Below are 15920 nucleotides of genomic sequence, written 5' to 3'. Positions count from 1 at the left end.
TCCTGATATGGTTAACTCATATTATAGTGCAAAAACACTAAAAATAATCTCTATCCACCCATTCATATATTTGCTAAACCGCTTATCTCGTTAAAACCAAATTGGCAAAGACTAATTGACTCAGGCTTGTGTCGTTACAAGGAACTGAAGAAGTCATGTTCAACAGCAGTGCAGAGGGGGGTTGGGAGACGGTGCTTCTGGGGCTTTAGCCAAAAGGATGAGGTCATCCAGAGGGTAAGGACGAGGGCAACCGTCTCCCTCACTCAATCCGGCTCAGAGGAGGTTCTGGGAACTCTAATTTAAAAGGTGAAACAGAGGCCTGAATGCACAAATGCCTGAAATCCCCTGAGCTACTGAGGGCAGACGGGGGTAAAACCAATCTATTGACCGGGGAACTGAAGGATTTTGATGAAGGCTGCTGTAATATGAGGCCTTTTGCCCATCCAGGTGGTCAACTGCTGGTTTTGGATCCATTTTTGAATGTGGGTCCAACACCTTGCTGTTTTAATCTACATTAACCAGGTTTAAAAAGTAGCAAAGCTTGGTTTGACCTGTTTAGTTCTGTGTTTGTGCTTTCACTTATTTCTGTATACAGTCGGTTCACTTTTCGCGGACTCGCTGTTTCGTGGATTTTTTTAGTGTAATTTTGCATGCTTTTTTTTTTACAGCATACTGTACAGTATGAACGCGCATTGTGTTCTGCGTCCTAAATTGGCTAAGGGAGAACCACACGTGTTCTGCGTCCTGATTAACTAAGGGAGTACTGTACAAAATGTGTGTAAAAAGGTGTATAAAAGTGTGTGGTTAGGGGTTTTATAATTATTATATAATAATTGTAAAACTTACTTCGCGGATTTTGTTTATTGCGGGTTATTTTTAGAACGTATCCCCCGCGATAAACAAGAGACCACTGTATATCTATCCATGCAAACAGCTGGTATCAGAGCATCTGTGTCTGAAATCTTATTAATGGCACTGGAGCCTGTCTCCTGCCTCCTGCCGCTTGTCTGTCTGATTGTCTGCCTCCCCTCCAAGCCTGTCTGTTTACCCAGTGATCCACAGCGCTGCACCTCACTCCGTCTCTCTGCTGCGCTTCTTACCTGCCTGTCCTCATGCTCCTTTTTTGTCTGCCTAGATGGAGAGGTGTGTAATGGGCATCACTCCATCCAATTGCAGGGTGGGGGAGATAGGACGAATGACAGGATTTATGTGCTCCCTAATAAAGTTTACAAGTGGACCCTTGTTTCAAGAAATACAACTGCCAGTTTTCACATTGGTCAGGGATTTGGAGACCAGCTTCAGGGCCCGGTCATGCACATTCCGTTAGTGGCAGCAAAAAATAAAAAAAGTTATATTTTTGAACAAGTATGAAATCATTTACAAGGCCAAGCAGGAATATAAACCGCTTCCTGACAAAGACAGTGTAATTCTGGCTCACCTGCTTCACACTTGAGCCTTTCAGAGAGGTTTATGAAATTTTAATTTGGGCCAACAATGTCAAGTTTTTATGATGCTGGGAAAACTGATGATGGGAGTAGAGAGCAGACCAAGGCTTAAAAAATCTGTTAATGCTTATTGTTGTTCCTCTCAGCTCTACTATTTGACATTTGCAGAGTTACTACTCAGTGACTGACTGTTTAACTACGAATAACAACATCTGACCCAAATCAACACTTTTTTCTACAAGACAATAGTAGAAAAGTGCTTGACTGTGTGAATGTGTGACACACAGTATTGCCAAAAAGAAATGTCGTACATGTTCCCCACAAGTCTAACTGGATAAACAAACACAAAAAGTAAAAAGGGGAAATTAGCGTGAACGTGTAGGTTTTTGGAGCAGGGGGTACAGGAAGGTGAGAGGTGCAGGGGCCGGGGTGTAAACAGAGCTGAAGTGCTCCACTGGGTTGTGTATAATGGGGACAGGGCAGAGGGGCCGGAGAAGACGCATAGGTCACATTAAAACCAGGTTCAGTGAGAGGGCTCTACTAATGCTACCTAATCCCCAACAAGCCTGACTCACACAGCGCACACACATGCACACAGTTGTTCTCGGCTGGCACCTATTTACGACGAGAGGTGTGGGAGTATGCGTAGCTGATGTCACAGACAGGCCAGGACGCTGAGTTCATCTCAGACCACCAAGCTTCCGACATGGAAAGTTGCATGCCATGGCGTACTGGCAATCTTTTTTCCATGTTCTACCACTCCGGATGATACTGATACACCGCATCGTCTGGTTTCTTGTCGGCTGCTGCTCTTTCACTCTTTATGTTTGTTAGCAGTATTTTTATGGGTGGTGTGCGCTTAGATTTGGTTCCACAGTGATTTTAAAGATGGATGATGTGGATAGAAATCAGTGCATGGTACTCACACTACTTTGTCCCATTAAGCTCCAAATTGTCTTTGTCAGTTTATGGGTAAAATTCTTGCTACTGCACACCCGAGGAAGAAGAACTCAGGGTTGCACACTAATAAAATACCAAAGCAGTACATGTTTGGATGCTGACTAAGAATGATTCAGACTAGAGCTGCAATGAGTCGTTTAATCGATTAGCTGTCAACTATGAAATTATTTGCCAACTATTTTGGCAGTTCATTTAATAGTTGGCAAACTATTTTGGTTTTTAAGAAAAACTGTCCAAATCCTCAGTCATTTCATCTTCTCAAATGTGAATATTTTCTGTTTGGATTGTGGACAAAATATTTGAGGACATTAACTTGGGTTTTGGGAAATAGTGAACAATGAACATCTTTCACCATTTGCTGACATTTTATGGACCAAATAACAACTAATTGTTTAATCAACCAATCAGCAGATTAATCAATAGGAAGATGAACCGTTAGTTGCAGCCCTAATTCAAACATTGCCTAAGAGCAATATATGTTTAAATTCAAGTGACAAAGCCCTCTAGGGGACGTAGGAATTAAGGCTGTTTTCCATCAAGAACAATGGAGGAAATAGTGTGACGATCTAGAGCCACAAAATCTGTAGTGGCAAGAGGTCAGGGTTGTTGGATGAGTCAACAAAATATTGCTCAACAGTTTTGACCACTATTGCTCCCAAACCTTAACCATTTGATTTGTAATGGTGATTTTGGAACAATAAAGTATGTTGTCCTGCCAATATGGCTTTCAGATGTATGAGGGCTGTTACATACATCGTGTTCTGTCACAAGCTGTTAGCTCTTGTGCTGCATTCAAACCGTAACTCAACGTCAAAATCGGATAAAATATATCAGGGAAGAATGTGAATGTGAGTGATGGCACAAACCTCATCACATCGCAGGTACAATGATTCTTGGTTTTAGCAGCGACTAACCTTGTTAACAAAGGTTATAAAACAACGACGTCCCAGAAGACAACAACATTCCAGAGGGGCCAAGTGTGTCTCTGAGGAAATCAGTCAGTCACATTCCTGTCTGTGATCAATCAGCCTCTGGCCCAGACAACCTGAGATTAGTCTCAGCCTTCCTGGAAACTACCTGCCCATCCCATGGAAAACAACCTCCAGCTCCGTACAATTTACCACATTTTCCCTTATTGTGATGAGCAAATATGTATTATAGAAATATAATGTGTGTGTTTCTTTGAAACTACCTACCTGCAGTAAAACATGTTCAACCATCATTCACTTTACTGAAATTTCCACTGTTTGGATGACAAAATAATTATACAGAATCAGAGTACAGTTTAAGTGTGTGTGTGCTTGTGTAGGCGTGTGCAGCTTTGGTCCTCATTTGAAGGGAAGATGACTGCGCAGTGAAGATGGATCCAAAGTCTGATGTGAGGCGATTTCAATTGAAGCAGAAAGGAACGCTCATTTTCTCCACCAAAGGGAGAACGTGGGCGAAGGAAGGAGGGAAGGTTCTTGGCACATTGAACAGTAAAATATGGAGGAGCACTCTGACCTGCCACGCTTAACTCACTACCTCAACGGCACTCATCTCCGTAACAATGTGGTGGAGTCATTAGTGCAGGTCTCTCAGGTACGGTGTGGAGGGATGTGACCTCTGTTGGATTCAATGAATGGAGACAAATCAGAGGAGCACAGAGAACACAGTGAAGTTAATATGTCAGAGTCGATTCATCAAGAACAAGCTCTGCAGAATTTGGTGTTCCCACTTTCCCCGCATGTTTTACGTCTACTTCAGCTGCTGGAATCACTTTCAACTTCACTTAAATGAGTTATCATGATAACAGTGTTATTGACTTGGGTTTTCCAGTAAAGAAAACACTAAAATTGTAGCACTTTGTTTAAGTGGAACATTTCTTGTAGTTGCGTCCTACCAGTTTCCTGTGAGCTCTTGTCTGTTTCCTGCTCTGCAATTTATTTCTTTTACCCTTTCATTTTCTCCCACAGAATATAAATCCAGTAAAAGAAATAGTAATTTATTCATTTGTCAAGTGCACAGTGCCACTGTTTTCTCAGTGTCCGTATCTAGCCTCTCTGCCTCCCTCCATTTCGCCGTCTGCCTGCAGTGTTCTGGCCAGCGCATAATTGTCTAAGTGCTTCTGGATGGCAGCAGGCTATTTGGTCATTAAGGGGCCTATTAAGTCATTAGTGCAACAGTGGGACTGCCGTCTGCCTGCCGACAGGACCAGATGATCGGCCTGATACGTGTTGCCTCGCAGTTTTCCACATATTTGCGCAGGTAATTATAGCTTAGATGTGAAACACCCTCAGATGTCACGCTTAAAGAGGGGCTACACATCGCCAGCACACTTTAAAGGTAATCTCCTCCTCCCCTTCTCCTCCTCCTCCTCCTCCTCCTCTTTTTCCACTCAGGGTTGAGCGTTGGTGTGTGGAGATGAACAATGGGTTAGCAATGGGACAACCAGAGCCTCGGGACATGTCAGAGAGAAAGATAGGGAGCGAGAAGGAGGGAACAGAGGTCCAAAAAAGAAGTGAGGAGGTCAGAGGAAAGAAGAGCAGAGTGCAGACAAAGAATCGCTTTTTCCATCCGTCAGCCTATGCAGCCAACACATCACTTCAAACCCAAACTTACACACCCATCACGGAATGTAAATATTTGGATATGGGTACGGTTGGATTTTACTAAATTTCTCCCTTTAAAGATGTCCTGTTTAGGTGAACACGGTCCAAAGAACACAACGCAAAGTATTCTGCATGATATGATATGACGGCATGAGAATCTTATTTTGATTTCAAGACTGCTGTTACTCTTAGCAACCCTTGCCCAGCCTTTGGAGACATTCACTACTCTGGGCTCACAATATTATATCCACCGCTTACCATAAACGCTCATCAAATCTGCCGTGCGCAGCCAGAGATTTTCTGGATCTGTACAAAGAAAGACATTCCTCCTGTATACATGCTGTATTTTACTTTTAGTGTTTTTAAACCATTTCAAATCACTCATTTGTGTCCTAGGGCTATATACTTTATGATGAATTGGAAATACAAACACAATTCAAACTGAACTGATCATAGTTATAGTGACTTATGGGAATCACAGACTGTGTGGATCTAAACGCAGAGAAATGTCTCTGACCCAGACAGACAAAAGTCTCATTTTATGACCGCTGTGTCTCCTGGCAAGTATCCTGGCATCATGCACTTTATACAATATATTTTTATGCATATATTGGAAAAACTAGATGCCCTCATATTTCATATTAATTTACCATGAAAAAACACAAAACATGTTTTCAACGCATTTCCAGGCATTCAAGTGCCATGCTGTGACCACAGCATGTGTGAAGCTGCGGTGTCAGCACAACAGAAAGCCTCAGCCTGACTGATCGTCTCTCACAGAGGGATGGCACAGGAGGGTTCATTGATTGAAATAGAAATGTCAGATTGTCACTGAGGCTGTAAACAGGGCTCACCAAGAGGAGGGTGCCCTCCTGCTGAGAGGAAACCGGATTCTCTCACTTACCACCCTCCCATCCCTTTACCCGCTCCCCACTCAAGCCCTGAGGTGACAGCACCCATGGTCCGCCACCTCTCTCTCAAGCACGTACACGAGCACCTACACACAAGTCGTAGCACAAAATAGTCAGAGCTGATGGAAAAACTCAGCCTGGTCAGAGGTTGAGCCAGGTACTCTATCAGATTGGGCGCTGCCTGCCTGCTCAGCAGTGCCCAGACTGACCCCAGCAGACTGCCAGTCTCCTTACCGCTCTGCTGCTCCGCGGCTCCACTACCACCTCCCGCCGTAACCCTTGACCCCTGCCCAGGAGACAGGCGCCACCGATATGATGTAATTTCTCTCCGACATGGGCTAGTGGCCTCAGCTGCAATGCGACCCAGGGAAAATAAATATGGGTGTTTATTTGCTGGGAGTGTGAGAGGCCCACAGGCTGGAGCTGCCCTCGAGTTTCTCAAAAACAGCTTTGCACTAGAGACATTTTTGTTCCTCATCTTAACTCCAAGAACATACATTACTACTCCTCAATTTCAGTAGAGGCAAAAGCATCCTGCATCTTCTGATTTATTATTTATATAGACAATAGATAAAGTTTTCATGGTATAATACCTGATAAGTCATTATGTGAATTCATTGATCCACCCTTGAGGGAAAAGGGTGTATAGGAGTTAAGTCTCGTAGGTGTGATTGTGAAGCTTGCACCAGCTGAGTTGACTAATCTTTCTCTCTTTCTCTTTTTGTGCTGGCCTGCCCACCCAGCTGTCAAGCTACATCGGCCTCCAAAGAACTGGAGAAGAACCATGCACCATGATCCGTCTTTGTTTCCACACCCTCTAAACTGCCTCTCACAGAGACAGCAACACCTTTCTCTGATCCAAAGAGACCATAGAGATGTCTTAGACAGACAGAGCTCTTGTTAGACCACAATGGTCAATGCCTCTGGCACGCGTAATGTCTCCCTCCCACACTACCACCAACATCACCACTACAAACAGTAGATTGGTGCAACACCTGTTCCAACACCTCCTACCACAGAGAGGATGATTTGCTCTACCACTTTTCGTGCAAAGACAACCTCCGTTGTACTGACACCCCTAAGACCAGGCGCCTATGAGAAACCTACATTGGGACAAATGATGAATCACCAGTGTTCACATTTCTCAGAGCCTCATGGTGAAGTTACAGGATATTGTAAGCAACTATTTTTATTGGGAACAAATAATATGTGAGCTGTCAGGGCTTGGAACCTTTCCAGACTCAGATCTCCCTTTAAGCATTGCTCATGTTTCAGATTAGCGTTAGCGGTGAGACAATGAACATCCGTCTCCCTGCATTTTCAGCCCTGCCGCTGCCTGTACACTTTTTCTATTCCCCAGTCACTCTGTATCTCTGCCTTTTGTTTCTGTGCGTCTCACTTTTCTTTCTTCTGACTCCCACCCACAGATTTTCTGTTCTGACTCTGTGTCTATCCGTCCTTCTGACCTCATCCTTGTTACAGTCATGCGTGGAGGGAATCAATCAACCATAGTGTTCAGATTAAATCACAAATTATTATAATTGAGAATAATGGTTTCCATGTCAGTTTCAGTTCAGCTCTGAATTTTTCTCATACATATCTGAAAACGAGGGGGTTGGAAGCTCGGAAGTCTAACAGCGCTTGTGCTCTGCTGGGGTGAAATTCAAGTTATCCGTGATCAAATGTTGACTGAATTTCCATGGCAGTAAAACTCTTATCTGAATTTGAGCACCTGTCTTGTAAAAAGGTTACCATGGCTTGTGAATTTGGTGTATTCTGCCTGTTCTTTTCTCCGAAGAACAATAGATTGTGTTTCTTAAAGTCGAAAAAAGAAGTTCTCAGGAAAAAATAAACACTACTTTCTAAAGTTGGACGCCGTACTGCTACACAAGCCTGTTAGGATGTAACTTAAAACAGTGTTGTTTTTAGGGGCAACTGCTGTGCCTGCCACACTAAATACAGATCAGCGTCAGGGACAGTTAAACTGTGACTACTTTATAGATTAAAAAACATGAGGCATGAATCCCTTTGAGGTAATAAGAAAACATCACGTCCAGAGGACATAATACACCATACAAATTGCAAACGGCATTAGCACTTCTCCGCTTCATTACTGAGAAGCACAGTGTGCCTTGCTGAGCTTGTTTTTTGTGGCAGTAAAGCTTTCTCCAGGCATTCGCAGGGCATGCAGGGCGACTTTGACAGCGTAGTTAGGAGGTGCTGATGAAAGAGGAGAGGCTCGGAGCCCACTGCCTCTCAAATTAGCCCCGGAGCCTCCGACCTGTCACATGGAGGCGTAGGCCGTCACAGATTCTGTTGCACCACATCGCCAAAGTGCATGTATGGAGCTTTGCGTGCTTACAGTGTGCCTTCATGTGTGGTGTGCTATGCAGGCAGAGCACATGTGTTTGCCTGTGAGTACTGCATGAATATACATACTGAAATGTTTTCCCTCCTTAATGCAGATCAAAGGTTTTATTAGAGCATAAATTAGAACAGAGCATCTTCCTCATGCTGTCAAGACTCATCATACAGTCTTTGTCGGACCTCCCACAGTTTGAAAAAACAGTCCAAAGCCTCCGACTTAGGTGACCTCCAGACTAATTCTTTGACTGGATGCATGTTCTCTTCATTTCTTTGTCATCAGACAAGTAATTGAAGATGATATGCTCCCCTGTGTTTTGCTCATCAAGCAATTAGGTTATTTAGTTCATCTTGCTGTCTCCGGTTACAGTGCAAACCCTGCAATACCGCAGAGAGCCAGACAGACAGACTGCATTAATGAAAGAGAGCTCTCGGCTCTTCTCACCTTCTCTAATCTGTTCTGCATGTGCATCGCTCATCCTGACCCTCTGTGCAGATTCAGCTGATGAGTGTGTTTGTTTAGTGAGGTGGAAGGACATCCATAACCATAAAGCTGTCTCCAGCAGAAAGGTTTTAATCTCTTTTTTTTCCTCCTCATATTGACTTTTCCCACATTCTCAAACTGTTTCTCACAGATTTAGGGTGCAACACCCAAAACCTGTGCACACATACTCAACATTTACTATCCCAACCTGCTTAGAGTTACTTTACTACAAGCTGAATGACACAGAGCACACAATCTTACATCAACTCATGCCCCCTCTAGGCCTGGCTTGTCCTTGCATTTTCTCCAGCTATTCCAGCTTAGTGCAAAAAATCACTCAAATACAGAAAGGAGAAAATAAACAAGTGTTCCTCTCTTCTTTTACCTGAGAGAAGTTGAGCCCGTTGAGGGGATGACACTGCTCCTCCACACGCTCCACGGCCCCCGTCATCTTTCCCATCCTCTCAGCCTCTTGAGCCAAGAACAGATCTAGCACAGGCGTCCCCCTGGATCGGACGTCCCACTCTGTCAACGAGTTGACCATCAGCATCACCCAGACAGGCCTTTTCCTTTCCCAGTTTCCCGCAATGGCATTAAACAGGTAGTCAGCATACAGACCGCGCCTACGCTGGTCAGCGGTCATCCAGTAAGGCATCATGTGTTTGACATAGTCCAGGTGGCGTTTGAGGCGCCGGTACAGGTCTCGAGGTAGCAGAGTCTGCAGGTTTTCCCCGTGGGGCAGCAGCTGGCAACTGGTCAGCTTGAGGATGGTGAGAGAGTCGGTCAGGTCCAGCTCAAAGAAAACATTGTGGCTGCTATGGAAAGCCTGCTTAGACCTGTCTGGGATGAAGTCCCATACTCGAGTGTAAGGCACGTGGATGGTACCAAATAAGTATGAAGGTGGATGAGGAGGAGCTCGCTTTATTCTCCACAGGAAAGAGTTCATGTCACTTTGCTGGAGAAGAGGCAGAGGAAGGAGAGAGAAGCAAAGAAAATAAGATGGAGGTCAAGATTTTGAGAGCAAAAGGAAACAAAAATACCAGAACTATCATGTTAGAGCATTTCCACTTGCCTTAAAACTAAAACTGACACATTTTTCCTCTGTTGTGGTTTACTGGCTCATAGACTCGGGTCAACAAGTTAAAGATTGAATTACCATTTTGAGATGACAGCAGGGGAAGCATGAAGTCTATAGCTCGGGGTTGTGCTGCGAGGACTTGCTGCTGTGGTGCAGGCAGCGGGTTTATAGAGGGGCCTTCTGGGCTGTAAACAGACCCCCGTGTATTGTTGAGGTGCATACCTCGGTTGCCAAAGCCTCTTTTGGCCTGGGAAGCATTTTGAAGGCTGCAGTGAAAATATACTACACTGGAACTCATAAAAGCCCAAAACTGAAAGAAACCTGCTCTCCATTGTGACCCCACTGTGACACTTTTGTTTGTGATTTTTTTTTTTTTTTTTTACGCCAGGCACTGAGATCTGGTGCTGACAGGCTTAAGTACAACACTGTTTCTGTCCCCAACGGTTTATATTACAGGAAGTGTTTGTCTGCTGTGGTTATCTTCATACAAAACAATGTCACAATGGAAATGAAATAATCACAGCCACTTGAAATGAGCATAAGGACGCATTGCATTTAAAATATGTTTCTTGTTAGGAGATTTGCAAATGTGCTGTGCATGTGCAATGGCTTTGATGTTGGCATAATTTAAATATGAAAAAAAAAACGAATTAGCTTCTATAAACAATACCAAACTTCTGGCTTCTGACACACAGTGTAATCAGGCATTTGAGGGATGAAACCCATTACTGTAAAATAAAGTTATTCTTAGAAAATGTTTACTTCTAAAATTTAATCAAGATTTCCTTCAGCTGTGCTCCAATTATATCGCACACTGCCAACGCTGCCTTTGTCATATAAAACTTTTCAAACAGCTGCCAAAAGTCAGTGAAGTCGTCTTGTGGGATGTTCTGTTATCATCACAATTAACTACAATGCACATACAGTCATTTCTGGCACACGCTCCCTCTGTCTCTGACAAAATAAATCGAAAGTGCTATATTTGATTTGGGTGCAGCGTTTTTCTTCAGTGGAGATACACTGAAATGTTTAAACAGTTTGTTTCTAGGTTTCTAACTCGATTTTCACGTTGGCAGAGCGCAGCCGACACTGCAGACTGACGGGAAAAGTTTGGACGGCATTAGATGCATTAGTGCATTCTCCATCATAATTTAGAGACACGGAAACTTAAAGAGCAGAACTATTTTTTTCTTTTTTTACGCATGTGATGTGCATTTTTTTTGTTATTCGTTAACTAGCAACTGCGCGCTTAGGCCCCATAAATGAAGACTTTTCGACATGGAAAGTGTGGTCGTGTCCTGAGGAGAGGCGAGATCCCCCTCTTTGCTAAAGCTTGCGTGGACTTTTGTGGAGAGGTTCGACGCGCAGGGCTCCGTTTTATGGGGGTAATTACTCCTAACAGAAAACAGAGACCACTGTACTGACGCATTACAAATCACATGAAGAGAGGGAAGCACGAAGCTCTTCACTGATCTCTGACAACACATCCATTATCCCATATCCTATAGAACATAATGCACTAAAGAAACAAAAGCCTGTGATCTAATCCAAATCACACCCTAATGACATCCGCACAAACACAGCCAAGCGTCTTATTATTATTTTTTTAAATGAGCCTGTTGCTGAGGTCATATGTTTGTTTTTCCAGTAGGGTGTTGGATGTGATGTTTGATTTTTTTTTTTTTTTTAAACTTGTTTTTCCTTGATGTCAACGATGCATTCACGGTGATGCAGAGCTGACAAACAGACAAACAGATCCGGATTGGCTGGCTGCACCTCAGACTTGAAGCCACATTCATAATTTCACCAATATGCCCCGATAAGTGTTTTAATAGGCTCTGTGTTGCGCTGAAACATGATCACGTCTGAAAAGGTCATGGCAACTTTTTCCAAATGAAGTCAAGTCACCCGTGGGTGTTCCCCACTTGCATTTGTCACATAAACAGCCATAAACTCGGCGAGCGGTAACGATATTTCTCTGCAACTGCTTTCATTTCAGATATTTAATGAACCAGAAATAACTGAACTTCACACGTCTGACATAAGATACAGTATTTAATCACTTATTATTATTATTATTATTATTATTATTATTATTATTATTATTATTATACATTCAGGCTATCCACATTAAGCATGTCATTTTAACTTGTGCATCTAAACCAGCTTTTTGTTTAGCCGTCTCTTCACCTCATTGCACATCAGTTTATTAGTCGATAATAAATATCTAAACGCTCGTAACCTTTGACCTCATTGTAGAGCTCAATACGATAAATAATAAACTATATGAGATGTGAAGTTTCCCCTAAAATGATACCATAAAATCCTATAAAATCCTAAAGTGTCACCATGTTAAGTGCATCACTTATTTCTTTAGGTTGGATATAACAAACTTGTCAGACAGCGTTATGTGTTATGTATATATATACAGGCGGGTTTCATGCTTGTCTGTCTCGGGAGAAATGAGGCTGTTTGATTTGATGAAGTGTCCCAACACGACTCACCGACTTTGGTGCGTCGCACTGCTTCGGTCTCTCCGGTTGATGTGCGCCCCAGGGTGCCACAGTGTGCAGGAGAGCGCTCAGGAAGATCCAGCTGAATCCCGGCAGGCAGAACATCGTGTCGAGGTGACAGGACACTTCTGACAGTCAGCTCTAGGAGACTTTTATGTCTCTCTTGTATGCTCTCTTCTCTCGCTGCCTTGTCACCGTCTCCTTTTTAAAAATAAAATAAATAAATAAAAAAAGTTACCGGTGGCCTCTTGGCTCACATGTGCCGCTCGGCTGGAGGACCATTCTGCCTCTTCGCCATTCCCCGACGCTCTCCTCGGCTGCAGTCAACTTCTTTTCTGTCTGAAACTTTTTTCCTGTTTTCTTTGACTCGGTGCTGAAGTCCTGAAGCTGGAGACTGTTTGGAGAGTTTTCCGCGGTGCGCTCCGAAAGTTTGGAGCGTCTTAACTGGGAGAGAGGGAGGTGGGACGATTTGAGAACCCCCCCTTCCCCCTACCCCCACCAGAATACACTCACACACACTCACACACACGTACACACACACACACACACCCCTGCGTCTTTTAAGAGGAGGGAGCGCAGGTTCAGAGAGAGATGACAGGTTTGCGTGAGGAAAGCCCCACAAGACAGACCCAAAAGGAGTGCGGAGTGGTGAATGAATGTTCTTAAAATGCTCGTATAACTACAGTGAGTTATCACTACACGGCAGCATTTCATATAACATACTCGAATATCTCTGCTCAAGAATGAATATGATTACGAATATCTTTGATCTTCCCTGGTATCATATTATTCAATTAATTAAAGATTAATTAAGCACTTAATTACTTAATTCATACTGAACTTTTTTTTTTTTTGCTTGATCATATTTCTTATATATCACTGCGGGTTTTTCCTGTTTTATTAATTGTTAAACTGTTAAATTATGTCTTTACAGTGAGACCAAAAAGACTTTTTCCAGGTCTTTCAGCCTCATTTCAGTCTTCTTCTACACATAAACGGCCTGATGTCCAGCCTGTATGTTCATTGTGTTTCCTCACATCAATCTCACCACTGCGCTGCTGACGTTTGTGTGATATTTTTTCTAGAAACTATAATTTGGTTTCTGTAGCTCTTTACTTTAAAGAATACAAAATACACAGAAGTCAGGTGGCACTGGCGGCCGAGCGTTTGATTTGGTTTGGTTTTCATCACAGTCATTCCAAAGATGTAAATGAACAATATTTCAAACGTTGTCATGTGCTTCCTCTTCAGGAGGATCACATTTATCTCTGTCCGTCTCTGTTTGACAGCCCTGCAGCAATCAGAGGGTCTTGTTGCAGCAGAGAGCTCCAGACCTTATTTGTATGATTAATGATCACAAATAAACAGGTCCAAGTAAAGACAACTGTGAGAAGTGTTTGGTTTATTTTCACTCTGGCGCTCTTCTTAAGATGTATTTGGTCATGATGTGGAGCAGGCGAATCTGAAGTCAATGCCTGTGTTGAGAGAAAGTGGCCCCTCTCTGCTCAGGCCGCGATGTCAACGCTTCGCTACTCTGCTATGACCTCAGTTATTGTCCAAGTGGCAGACAGTGTGACAGAGTCAAGTAGTGGGAAATTTATCATGGAGACCCCTCAAACAAGTGGCACCGGGCCCCTCCCTGCAGGCCTATAGCAGACGGACCTTGGACAAGCAGCTCTTTGTCCTCAGCCATGTTTTCCCTTCCTCTCCACTCCTCTTCTCACCACTCCATGCTCACTTCTGTTACTGGGCAGCTTTGTTAGCGACCGACTGTCCCTGTACACTCATTGTATTTTCCATTCAGATGAGGCAGATTGGGTGTTTCTGCCGAGTGTCTTTGATCAGCTTGTCTCTTAACACAGTCTCACGTTGTAAAACTGTGACACCTCTGCCCTTTGACCCTTTGACTTCTTTTATTGGGCACCATTCATCAAGCTCTTAGAATATGAAAGGCTGAAAAGTCAATATTTCTTTGTTTTATACATCTGCACGACGGCCTACTTGAAGGAAGCCTCAGATGGTTTTAGATTCATGAAGGCAGCACATAAAGGAATAACACAATAGAACCATGTTGATCTAATCTAATCTTTTTATCCTCGCTACTCTGTTTCTCCCCTTTGTGGCTCCTGCTCTGAGACAGGTGTGGGATTTCAGTTAGCGGTTTCATCTGCTCTAATATGTCCACCTGTGGACTCAGGTACTTGCTTTAACCACACCTTGCAGAGAGGGCTTCTCTTTGAAGGTGCTTTTCACATTCTTGGCCGGTTAGAAGAGGGCTTATGAGCGGCTGGCTGCAGGAGATTCCTGGATGGGGGCCAGCGCTTACAGCATAGTGCGCATATAGCCGGGGACGAAAGAAGACTTTAAAGTTAATGTTCTGTTAGCAGACCACAGAAACGCTCACTTATAGAATGCACATCTGGGGAGGCGTTAGAGAGAAAGGCAGGCAGGAGAGAGCGATCTAAAGGTATTTTTAAAATGTTAAACAAAGACTGATCTGCTACTGGAGCCTTTCAACACTGATACTTTCCTCCACTTTCATTGACTTTGCATATTTTCCTTGAATGTGTCCATTATACACAGTATGGACCCCATATGGACAGATAAAGAAAAAAACCCAGAGGGAGGTAGGGAGAAGGAAAAGAAAGAGTGAAGAGACCTTGTTAATGTTTGTGGCCCTGCAGCTCTAAGGATCCTGTGTCTACTTGTCCTTGTGGCTCCGTGGCTGCCTGTCGGTCTGATGTTGAGCAGAAGTCCTGCCACAAAACCCCCAACATTAACTCACTGCCTGCGCCTCAGTATCATTACTTGTCTATCGGTATGTAATGATAGAGGTAATGCTTCTATTACAACTGCTACCACTGCTACTACACCACATGAAAAGGGAATATGAACTATTACAGAGAAGTGGTAACTGAAGCTTTGTTTATTATGCACACAGGGACCCCTAGTGGTGTGAGAAAGGATTAAGATGGTGCACAGTGTGGACAAAGGTAAGGGACACGGGGAGATGGTTGACCCGAGGCAGAAAGACAGTGCTTCTTCAAAGAAAATGTGAGTAAGATGGATATGAAGGAGTGGCTCATAGCTTTAGGCAGCCATACCTCAGAGACTGGCTGTCAGACTGACTGTGAAGGCCACACTGAACACTCTCTCTGTCTCTGTCTGTTGTCTCTGCTCTCTGCTGGACTACACACACACTCACACACTCACACACGCGCACACATACACACTCCCTCGCTATCTCCACTTGTCTCTTACTCTGGCTCCAATATCCTCCGTCCCGCTTTGAAGATGTCGAGGAATAATATTGACTGAGTCTCTGGTGAAATGTTATTGTGGTTTCCCTTTCCGGACGTCCTGGGGAGAAGGGGGTGAGGGGATGAAGCGACAGGATAAGAGGTGGTAGAGGAGTAGGAGAGTATGTTAGGGGGTGGAATATGTCAAAGAATGTCAGAAGGGGGTTCAAATTAAATTTGTTTACGCCTGGTCACATAAGACAGATAGAGATAAATGGGAGTAAGCTAAATCAACCAAAGCCTGTAACACATTTGGTTTGTATCTGACACTGATT

At 43.6% G+C, this 15920-nt stretch overlaps 1 protein-coding gene across 1 annotated transcript in view; it reads right to left on the bottom strand.

Annotated features, from left to right (window-relative positions):
- The window catches only part of trabd2b (TraB domain containing 2B), a 63950-nt gene extending 51136 nt beyond the window's left edge, over window positions 1–12814 (bottom strand). The window contains exons 1-2 of the mRNA XM_019279549.2: window positions 12338–12814; window positions 9141–9710 (exon numbers count right to left, since the gene is read on the bottom strand). Of these exons, the coding sequence (XP_019135094.2) occupies window positions 9141–9710; window positions 12338–12451 (684 nt within the window). The 5' untranslated portion in view covers window positions 12452–12814. The remainder of the gene's footprint in view (window positions 1–9140; window positions 9711–12337) is intronic.
- Window positions 12815–15920: the final 3106 nt, after the last annotated feature.

The sequence above is a fragment of the Larimichthys crocea genome, chromosome XVII (genome assembly GCF_000972845.2).
Source record: "Larimichthys crocea isolate SSNF chromosome XVII, L_crocea_2.0, whole genome shotgun sequence".
Lineage (NCBI taxonomy): Eukaryota > Metazoa > Chordata > Actinopteri > Sciaenidae > Larimichthys > Larimichthys crocea.
Note: the sequence above shows the minus strand (reverse complement) of the source record. Positions and strands in the feature narration are given on the sequence as shown.